Source organism: Macrosteles quadrilineatus, unplaced genomic scaffold (genome assembly GCF_028750875.1).
Source record: "Macrosteles quadrilineatus isolate MER2022 unplaced genomic scaffold, UCM_ALF_1.0 Scaffold_6__1_contigs__length_79288215, whole genome shotgun sequence".
Taxonomy (NCBI): domain Eukaryota; kingdom Metazoa; phylum Arthropoda; class Insecta; order Hemiptera; family Cicadellidae; genus Macrosteles; species Macrosteles quadrilineatus.
The window spans coordinates 8890970-8903001 of record NW_026542599.1 but is presented as its reverse complement, the minus strand read 5'-3'; the positions used below and the strand labels follow the sequence as shown (position 1 = coordinate 8903001).

At 36.5% G+C, this 12032-nt stretch overlaps 1 protein-coding gene across 2 annotated transcripts in view; it reads right to left on the bottom strand.

Annotated features, from left to right (window-relative positions):
• The window catches only part of LOC128996696 (semaphorin-1A-like), a 105025-nt gene that overhangs the window by 12302 nt on the left and 80691 nt on the right, over positions 1-12032 (bottom strand). For both annotated transcript variants that reach the window (XM_054422133.1, XM_054422134.1), the window contains exons 2-6: positions 8135-8272; positions 5177-5273; positions 2144-2195; positions 1175-1237; positions 294-401 (exon numbers count right to left, since the gene is read on the bottom strand). In XM_054422133.1, the coding sequence (XP_054278108.1) occupies positions 294-401; positions 1175-1237; positions 2144-2195; positions 5177-5273; positions 8135-8237 (423 nt within the window). In that variant the 5' untranslated portion in view covers positions 8238-8272. The remainder of the gene's footprint in view (positions 1-293; positions 402-1174; positions 1238-2143; positions 2196-5176; positions 5274-8134; positions 8273-12032) is intronic.

The following is a 12032-nucleotide window of genomic DNA, read 5'->3' as shown; positions in this document are numbered from 1 at the left end:
CTCATCAATAGGGCGTAAAGAGACTCTTGAGCGAGGATTGAAAAGAAATTTTTGCCCGTGTAATGAACAATTGCACCATTTTTTAAATAAACCATACTAAAAAACAAACATACTTTTCATGTAAAAAATAACCGCTCAAAACCATTTCCAGCTTGTTTTCTATCTTGCTAATGCAAACAAGCAGCTGTTAAATAAGTGATTCAATCATTTGGTCAACACAGTTGTTACATTGTTAATTTACATTACATTATCCATATCTTGAACTATTGACAAGAATCTACGCTTTTCCTCACCCCTAGCCTGTACGTTCTGCACTGTGGCTTGTAAGCGTTGGTTCCACACACAATCATATGCTCCTCATCAGTGCGAGCTCCTATCCTAATGTAGTTATGGCAGTCGTGCTGGAAAAACCCAATTTATTAGATATACCGATAAAAAACATACAATTAGACATAATGTGCAATTTACAAATTAAAATTTGAATAGGTGTTTGATAAAAAAATTTGAAGAATTTTTTTCTACCAACTAGCAAAGAAACAACATAAATATGATCAAAAACATAAAATTACAGGCAAAAACCAAGAAATGTTGATTTCAAGACCATTGAAATTAGTTCTATATGACAGGATAGAATAGACCTAAGTATCGTGATCTGTGTAGCTTTGTTAATAACTAAATACTTGTGTCTGTTAGCCATGACATTTTTACTTAGCCCACTGATCTTGAGTTGTGATTATAATTTACCTATCAAAGAGTTGAGTTTTCTCAGGATAAAACCAATAACTTATTGCCTAAGTTACCAAGCTATTTGAGACTATAGAGGTACCCAGAGTTTAAAACACTCAAACCACACAATAACTTGTATATTTTACTGAGCAACCAATTCTCAATGAACTTGTGAAATAATCATTCCCACTTTCATATTTAAAAATTTATTTTAAGCTCCAGTGTTAGCAGCTAAATCCGAAAAGTCTCACAGTTAATTTATACACAAGATAATCCAGACTATTACAATTTTGATTCAACCAAAACAGTCCTGAAAGAAAACACAAAATGATAATGTGTAGAGATACATCATACAATTTGATCAATAATGTGCTGTAGACATGAAATAGTTTAAGATTCGACATTGAATTAGTCAAATAATCAAATCCAATCCGACAGTAAAACTTACCTCAGACTTTCCTTTGAGGAAGCACAATTCTCTGTGAGCGCCAGAGGGTTGCCATGATATCCTCTGTAACAATTAACACCATAATACAGTTAATGTTGCGAAATAACAAATCAAATGGTTTAAAGTTTAAACATTATAGCGTATTTCCCATATAGGGAATAAGCTATTACCGTAGGTCTTATGGTAAGACCTAGACCAGGTGGATTTATTCGTTTTGAGGTGACGTCAAAAGTGCCATTCATTCAAATTCATATTTGTTTATAAATATATGTGTTCGTTAGAATGATAACTTGATCAAATTTGGCAAATTTGTTTATTCTATACATAGCTATAACATAAATTATTGAAAAAGATAAATTAATATTCCCCTAGACTGCAGGTTCGCTGCGACAGGGGTGTTTTGATATTTGATTCAACCTTAGTTTACTTAACTCCTTACATGCACTTATTACAGCTACATTTCGTATTGCTAGACCCAAATTGACAAACTTTTAACTGACATTTCATCAGCAAGTACAAGTCTAAAGGTTAACAAGCTTGGTTGTAACCCCAAAACAGCACTTAAGGTACCAGCGAGGGTAATTTATCTTTGAAAATAAAATTTAGTTATAGGGTTGAGGGGGAAGTATGAACAAAAAAGACGCAGAAAAAAAGTAACTTAATTGGGGTGGGAAAATAATTTGTATTCACATTGAAATTATACACATTAATTGAAGAATAAATGCAATCTCTACCCTTCGCCATATTATCATAAAATCTTTCTCCAAAAAATGTAATTCAATAGTATACTAATAGTACACATTATTTAAAAAAATCTTTTTTTCATTAAAAGGGAAATTGATCACGTTAATACTACAAATTATTTTCTTGCTTCATTTCATCCATGATTGAAATAACCTAAAAATGGGTCGTAAAGAAAATCATGAATGATTATACTACAAAAACCTAAGTATTATTTAAGATACCAACCTGGTGTACAAATTCGGTCATGTTGACCAGACTAATGTTGTACAGGTAATTTCTGAAACAAGACAAGAAATTAATAAATTAAATTAAAAAATATATCTACCACTACTTGCACAGTACTGTATTTTAATAAAACTCCTACATCTTAATCCTAAATCTTAATATTACAGTTGATGTATCAGCATCTTGTAATATAGGGAAGTTGTGGGAAAGCTAGTGTTAAAATATTTATAAAATGTAGCAGACCGGAGTTAACGATTTCGGAGTTATCAGTTTTGGCGATCTTCTCTTAAGAGCTTCACAAGAGTTTATGACAAAGCAGATACTGCTATAAAAGTCTTACTCTTTCTGTAAAATAACTACAGTTTCTTAGCATTGAAGATAAAAAGATTTGCCAAAATTAAAGAGGTATAGTTTTGACTGGTTGTAAAATCCAAAATTTAGATTTAGATTCTTTGAAATATGTGTTTTTAATGGTCTTAAGATATAGGGTTATTCTAGTTAATAGTAAACATGTAATGATGATTTTTACATGAAAGAAATTAGGACTAAAACTAATGATTTATGTGGTAAAGATTATTTTATGCTAGTCTAATTTTTCCATCAAAAATTTAATTGACCATCGTATTAAAGTATTATAAAAATCAAATTCTAACCTGTTAAAGAACTGTTTGATATTTAATTACAGAATATCTATAATTAATATTTCACCATTGTAGATGAGTTGTACACGTACCTTTAACAATACTTCAAATTCTTAACGAGATTTTTAAACATAACATCTACCCCAATCCAAATCTTACCCTAATATTACTGTAACTTAATTCATCCCTAAAACGTCTTCTCTCAACCACTTTTGTTCAATGGCTTTCTATGTTTTCAAATCAAATCAAATCAAAATCATTTATTGTTGTAGACATTTTACAATGCATTAACAACCAACACGGCAAATAAATATCAAATTAATTTACTCCAGTAGCCTTTTGATGTGTTCTTACTGTTCAGTTCTTACCCTTGAACACTCTCAATCACTTGGTGAGGTAAAACTGTAAAACACCATCTTATCCTGATTAAAATGTGTCCTAACCCTAAAAATTCTCTTACCCAGATGTTATGAAAGTAAAAAATCTCCTTTTCTTTTATCATAGGCCTACCCGTCTTTACGAAATCCTAATCATATTTTATGTTCCAAGCAGCATCTTCTACTCCTGATATTACAATGCATCAGCGTCCTAAAACATCATCTACTCCTAATAACATAATGTGTTCTAAACCTTATGAAATCCTCCATTCGGCATCACATAATTTGTCCCAACCTTAAGATAACCTTAAGATATCTTTTTCTCCTGATCATTAAAGCGGTCCTAACCCTAAGTACTTCTTCTACTCCTGATCACTATGTACTCTAATCTAACTTTAAAATCTCATCCACTCCTGATCATCTGGCCTGTTCTAATCCTGTATCTCCTACTCCTGATAGTTGTGTGTTCTGACCATAGAAAATCATCTACTCCTAATCATACAGTTCTAACCCTAAAACATCACCCTTTCCTGATCACATAGTGAACGCCTTTTACTCAAAATACTTGATGTTTTCCATCCCCACACCGTCTTCACAACCCACATATATGTTGCTAACCCCACATCGTCTACTTCTACCAAGGTTACCAAACCTCATCACAGGTGAGGTAACCTCGCCACAAGAGATTGCCATTGCTCTGATCACACCATGTGTGCCAACTGCCAACCTAGGGCACTGACTCCAGTCTCTAATGAGCCATTGTGAGTTGTGCCAGTCACTCTAAACTGCTGCCATCTATTGTTTGCTTCTGCAACTTCTCTTTAATTAACCCCCACTTGTTCATGCCGCCCGCAATCAACTCTACTCACACTCATTTATTCTAGATTAGGACACACCACTTTGATTTGTAATGGTCCGACCAAATTAGAGTATTAGAGTGCGTCCTTTTTTATCGGCACAAAGAATGCCTGTGAGCCGTTTGCTGTCCACTGTAAGGCGTGATGATAAAATGTAGCTTAGAGGGTTTCCTGGAGTTCCTAAAATCGCGACGGGACAAGAAATTCATTTATGACATAGGTAGAAACTGGTAAAGACATAACTAGATGATTTTGCAATGATCTTGGAAGATATTCACGACGATGCCGCGATCACAGTGACGATCAAAATGCCTATGTGGTCGTGGAAGGTATTCTTTATTCACGATTGATTCGCGATCACGTAGGACTAGGAGCATTATGAAGTCTCCAGGGTAATGGCAATTGATAATTTGAAACCACAAATTAAAAACTTAAAAAAATAACTATTGGATGTATCATTGCCAAGGTATTCCAATGTTCCATTGTACTGAGTCAGTATAAAATAGACAACTTTGGCAACATATTCATGGCTTGGGACTGGAGCAATCCCGGGAGATTTTCCTACTTTCCACTGTTATTGTCTCATTTGCAAAGTTGGCTGCTGACTACAGTTTGTTTGTTATAAACTAAGGTGTTCCGGAGTCCATTATAACTTTGATTCCCTCCGAAGTAAAACTTGTATGGAATTTGGAAACATATGAATTGATTTTATAGTACTACATAGAACCCAATTTAAGTTATTTACATGATAATAAAGTGGTCTTATTAGACACTACCGGAACTATAAAGTCAGTAGCAGCGATGACGACTCAGAGACCCAAGCCACGTTTGTGGAAACAATTGCAATAAACCTTAAGCTTTTTCATCCTTACAAATACAACAAAAACAATATATACGATTTCATTATTATGACTAACTATAGGTAGTTCACGACACCTTGAAAGCTAAACATAAAGCTTTGTTTGTTTGTTTACGTGTTCCAGTTACGGTTTCTGATCTCCTATGGTCGTTGGAACGCCCATCTCACTTTTACAACCAATACTTTGCGCACGCATTGGTTTTTAATTGTTTTAAAGTTTGCTAAATAACCATTCTTGATATTTATATATATATATATAAATATCAATATATATATATATAAAGTGTATGTTTGATTACCTCGCTCCAATGAGGACTGACGAGTGCTCCTTCTGTAGAAGCGTGAAGTGATCCGTGTAGGACTCATTGCCCAAGAACCTCCAGCCAGGCTCTTCATCTGTAAAGTGAAACACACAGTTAGAAGATTTATTTAGACAACGTACTACAAGGGAGTCGGTTACAAAAATGCTCAAGCTTAGCGACCAATGCAAGGGTGAGGTCATAAAATGAGGGTTTAAAAGACATTTCGATGGAAGTAAATCCATTGTAATTCACCAATACTTAGGCTAACACAAGACGAAATTTGTTTACATTTTAGCTTCCAAGATGGGTTTACTCTGTTTTTTTTTCTTTAGGCCTTTACTTACTTTTGGTCTGTTATTTGGCCCACAATTAATGCAACATCGATACATTCGATTATTCGTCCTCAAAAAAGTCTGACAGTGAGCAGAATGCACTACTGACTTCATCTCTAGGACTTCCAATAATTATTTTTACCTTAGGTATAAAAAAGTACTACATTAGCCTCTCAATGAACATTGAAACATAAACTACGAAAAATTATCACAAAAAATGAGAAATCCTCCCCCCAGGGGCTATTTAACCTCTCATTATCAAACGGCAAAGAAAACGCGGCAATTCAGAAACCGCTAAGGGAAATATAATAAGATTTACGATCCACCTTTTGCACACGCGACTTTCGCTTTCTATTAGCGACGGACGAGTCTGAGGACTATTAGTGGAGATATACGACCCAAGCTGAGGCAGTTGCAACTTGATGCTTTCTCCGTTATGAAACATTGTCTTCGGGATGCAGCACTGTCTTCCTGAATCCTGGATGACGTCTCTATCAGAGGTCCAGCTGATTTTGTGTGGAATTTAATTTACAAGGCAAAGCTGTAAACTTTGAAAGTTTGTTCAACCATCTAGAGTATGTGCTAAATGACCACCTCATGTGCAATTTTTGGTATTTTCTTAAGGATTACCTTCTAATGTTGCCTAAACGACTTTCTCAATGCTCACATGCCGTCAAGGATTGCGAAATTAAATTGGTAAAGGCAATAATGTGCAATTTTGTTTATCCTATGGCAGAATGTGATAAATGATTACGTTATGGGCTATGTAGGGAGGATTTTGCTTAAGTGCCTTCTTCACAGATCACAGGCCAGATCGGATTGTAGAAACAAATGAATTGACAAAATAAATTATGATGCATGTCTCACTATCAAGAGAATTTGATACATTGCCTAATCACGTCCACATATTGTTCTATATGGCTTCCTTCGTCAATTTGTCTTACTATTCTTCCATCTGAATTGACAATTTTGAAATATTATATGTTTAAATCATAAAATCAGAAAAAAAATAGCTCATCAAGGCAAAATAAGACTAAATGGTTCTACAATTGGAATTAGAATGATATTCGAAAACTGAGATCCATACGGTGAGGTAGATTTTTTCCTTCTAAGATATTACTCTTTTCGCCTAAGATATGGATACTTTCTTGCATATGGAATCCCGACAATCAGGCCAAATCAAGGCATAACATTATTTTGGGATAAGACACCGCCCGATTTATGGGTTTCAAACCCGAGGGGGGCAAACAACAAAATTGAAGGGTCTAGCAAAAACATTATTTTCAAGACTAACTCTCGCGACGTCCCCACAAACTAAGTGAACCACAGAATCAATTTGTTAGGTGAATTAACCTTTACAGCCCAACATCAACTAAGAAAATGACCCAGAAAGCAATCAGAAAACGTCCGAATCACAATAGTTTATTTCCTCACATTGCATAACCATTTACAAAAACACCACCTCTACAATATTCTACTCCAGCCTGAGCAATCGCACACCCATCGACGGAGTAACGGGAACGGGAACGCCGAGACAAAACCTGTTTCCGCAGTAATTTGCAAACAATCTGGAGCCTCCGCATCAAACTACGTACACAAACATAATTGATAGTACACATCTACACCGACACAAACACGAACACTCGCAGCGATTACACATTCCTTGCGGCACCGTGTGTAACGGCTCGTGTCGAAATTACTCATGTAATTGGCAATATTTAGCTACCGCAATGATTGCAAATGTCAAACGGACCACGAGAACGGTCGAAACGTTGCGAGTGCCCATTTAATTAAATGTTATTTTGTACATATTCGTGTTTTGCACGCTGGAAATTTAGCAATCACATAACTCAATGACACAAATGGGGATGAGGTGACGGATTTGTTTTGGTAGCTCGATCTGTTTGCACAAAGAACAGAAACTGTATTGATCATAAAAATAAACAAATGACGTCACAGGCCCAAATGGCCATACTAATATCCATAACAGCTGGTTTTGGCGTTTTTTGACAGAACGAAAGAATATGTTTACTTTCGGGTCAGTGACATAATTAGTTTATGTTTATGATCCATACAGTTTCCGTTCTAATATTCGTGAAAGGTCATATCAGTAGTCTTTGAAAGATCTGAAGTCGGACCAGCTTTCTTTGATTATTCTGCTAAAGAAACAGCTGATCTTAGTACCAAAGATACAAAGGTCATCTCACTCTATTCTACGCTCACAATGCATATACAATTTCAGATTAAAATATGCATCCAAGATGCATCGCTCATCTAAGGATTGAGTACACGTTCTCGTTAGGAAAATTTTTTGGACGCTGTTTGGTGTCTAGTTTACTAAACAAATTTGTGATTTCTGGACGTATTATAACCCAAATATGGACGAAGAATGTGTCTGGAGTGTAAGGCCTTGTGTAACTGTGTCTTCAACCATATCAGTTTATTACAAGTCCAAAGATAAAGGAAATCTGAGCTCTGTTTCGAGCCATCTCGGGTCTGAGATATTTTGAAAACTACTCGAATCAAGCACTAAAAACACTCGGTCGCCCAGCTATTGAGTTTACCACTATGAAAGTCTATTTTGTGATACCACACAGTAGAGCTACAAGTAGAATGTACTCACTTTGATGAAAGACTATGTTTGGTGGCGCGTTCTGCAGCCAGGCAGTCACGTGAAGGCTGAGCAGGACTTGCAGCCAGGCGAGGTTGGGGGACATCCAGGACATGGCTGATCCTAGACCCGCGATCTGGCCTCCGTCATCTGCAGACAAAACAACATCTTAACAACACTGCATACAACCGCCAAAACGTCGACCATATAGGCAAGTTTACAACACACTTGGCAAAATAGACAAAATCTTGGTTGACAGATAGTTAATATGTTAGATGTCAAGTTTTAGTCGATTTTGTCCCTTAAACTCTTCGTTTGTCCAACAAAGTTGGCTAAAAATCCGTCGTTGGTTAACGTATATAACACCTATGACTTTTTGGCTTCAAAGTAAAGGTCAATGTTGAATACACCACACGATTTCCATTCCACTCCTAAGGATCAACTGCAACGTAACAGTGTATAAGGTTGGAGTTAAGCTCCATAGTTGCTAACTTGGAGCAAGGCCTCTTCAGAAAAAGAACACTGGCTATTCAATAATGTTTGAATTTCGATTTAGAGCCTTACATTTATATTTATTTACTTATACTTTACGTTGAATATCTTGGATGGGAAAAGGGAAAGGATTAGCTCTTTTAGAGGCTGGAAAAACTATAGAAGTTTGTACAAGGTTTTACTAAATCGTTTAGTTAGCTTAGAAAATCTTCAGTTAAATTCAGTTGATTTTTTCAAAATACTGTATATGTATCAGTACCTTTTCTCTGCTCCGAAGAAAACTTAAACAGAAAAAAAACATCGTCTCGGACTTCGGAAGGCCTTTTTAGAAGGACGAGTTCCCAATATATCTACAAACATGTTTTTAAAACCGGTTTACCTAAAAAGCTAAAGCTAATCCAAAAAAACTTCGTAACTTACACCCTGACTACCTCTCTAACCACTTCGTGTTAACTTTGGTACTTGATCTTCACCCCGAAGAACGTTACGTGTTAAGTTTAATTAGATTCGCGCCGGCCACAATAGCTGACATCGACAGATGTGAAAGTACCGCGGACAGACTTGCTTGCCGCTAGAATTATTGTCTGTTATGTAAAACTTGCCCAACGCGGGGTGAGTGTGGCCCATCTACCATCCACAGCGCCGCGGCCCCAGGCGACGACGTGCGTTGTGTTGAGCAAGAGGCACTCGGCGCCTACCTAGGCCTAGCCGTACAGTAACAAACATCCAGTGTGGCAAACATGTTGTTGTTGACATTGTGATATTGACGTGTACAGCTGGGTTGATTACACAAGTTATATCCCAGCAGAACTGATTGTGAATAGTTTTCCCAAAAACTAGTACTGCATCTTTAAGTTGTTAACGGTATATGAACCAAGGATGGAAGGAATTCGTCCTTCAGATATGCTGCTGGATATGCTGCAGATATATTGAGCTGGAACAGCTACCGTCACAATCGATATTGGAATTTTACACAGTCAACGAATTTCTTAACAATTCTTTTCGGCCCCAGCAGTGGCGAAGGAACAAAATGGTCATATAAAAAATGTACACGAAGCAAAATTGAGTGTAATTTGCGTACTGACATGGCATCCAATCGATAAAATATTTCTCACATATTAAGTATATACAAGTAGTCTTGACCTGTGTTCTAAGGCATTTCGAGATCGGGAATAGTAAAGACGTCGAAGAGACTGGAAGTCCAACTTTACTTCGTATGGATCCCTCGGATTTTGCTTGGTAAAGACCTTTTGCTGATACTTTTCTTGAAGCGACCAACTGTTTTCATTGCTCATTGAGTTTCCTTTATTGACAAAAATTAATTAGGGGTCTAAAAGTAATTAAAACTTTAAAGACTTAGTTAAAATTTGGCATACCTCTAAATAAAAACATTAACTCCGAGTGATACGTATTTCACGTATCTGTTCCAATCAAAAGTTTATACTTTACAAAAAATGGGATTCTATATAAACCTCTATTCTAAAATTTGTTTATTTTATGTACTGACGTTTCATATTATATTTTAAAGAATATAAAACTTGCAAATCCACACACAGGTTCATACAGGTTGTAGGAGGTTTAAGTTCTTTTATTAATCAAAAACCTCCCTTTGCAACCAAAATCATCTCCTTTTCGCGTAGAGATCTTAAAATTGTGTCAGCCCTTGTTTATAGCTCTTTACAAACACGTATAAATAGAATATTCAAACCCAAGCTTCAAACTCTAGCTGAAGGCAGAAGGTTTTCAGGGTTCTCCGTCGCCCCTCGGGATTTAGACTTAAAGACGATTAAGTGATGATTAATGGCTCCAAGGGCCTGACTGGAGGCTAGGGACGGAGGGTGGGTCTGGTTCGAGGCTCATAAATAATCCCAACAGCTCAGTCGACATTTTAGTTGAATTGGGCTGTAAAACTGCGTGTAAGGTCGTATTTCATCGTCAAATGCCCTCTTCAGGACGCTTTGTTGAGGAGACTGTTTGGGGAACTGATTTACTCGTAAAGGTTGAAGGGGTTTGTTTGTACATCAAGAATAACGATTTTTTGTTAGCCAAATTGACATGACAAATAAATAAAACTGTTAAAAAATTCTGTATGGTGAATTCCTTGTTTGATATCCTTACATCTAATCATGTTGAGTAATAGAGGAAAAATCCAAAACCTCGCTTACTGAAGAAGACCTAATCGAATACGAAGAGGACCAAAATTACGTTCTTGCTTGAACACTACTGGTCACCAGAAGCAAAAACAAATTCCTATTAGGAAGGGAAGGAATCGAAGTTGACATTTCTGTTTCAAGGCTGGTTAGAGTAAAAGCAATACTTAAGGTAAGGCATCAGCAAACATTTGTAATGCATGATTTATCTGATTCATTTGATCAACCATGGCATTAGAAGTCAAGTAAGTGACCACAGATAATTTATTTTTCGATTCAATTCTATTAAAACATCACCGTCACACAAAATGTGCGTGTTTTAAAGCACAAGAATGTAGAATAGAACAAGTTTATCTGCTCAGCTTAATTAATGACTATGATCAGCTGGTTCGACAGGTCCATTTAAAAGCCAATCAAGACTGGGCCCACTCCTGAATCATCAATAATTGAATTTCCTCTAACGTAAGGCTTCCTAGAAACCCTTAGACCCTCACATCCAGCATCCCTGTTGGTGATGAAGACAGTTCCCAGGGGTATTATACACCTTCCTGGACCAGCACTGCGGGAGGAGAGGGGGGATACAGGAAGCGTACAGGTGGACATGCAGCTTTCCATATGCGGCGACACCGGTCAAACTGGCCGAACCGCTGAACAACTGGACTCAGGAAACGTCGATGAAGCAACGCCAATCTGATCAATTACACGGATCGAATCGAATTTCTTCAACGTTTATTTATCGTGTGACAATTTATCTTGTGGTTGATGAAAAGTTGTCCAACAGTTGGCGGTGTTACATGATACGACGTCATATTATATGAGTGGATACGCTTGGCAAATCCTTTGGTCAATTCCCTAAGCCGTTGGTTTATTGATAAAGAATCGTTGGAACTAAACCCAATATGGAAATGTGGTACTAATGATTTCCAAAGTGGCTTTGAGTCTATGCACACGAAATGATATTATGTGATCTAGCTAGAGAATCTCCAAACAGAACTTGGTGCAATACATTGTTTTCACATTAAAAAACATTATGCACGAACAAATTGTTAATCAGCACGATATCGCGTATGTCATCAAACCAATGCAAATATTAACTCTTTTTTTATTCAAGTTTTTTTCTATTCACAAATTGTGTATGGATCTGTCAATCGAACCGATTAAAAAAAGCTTGCTTATTCTTGAGTGAACAAATTTTTCATCAAAGATCTGAACTTGAAAAAAATAAGCGACTGCACAATCAAACTATCACGTAAACACAATCCCACCGA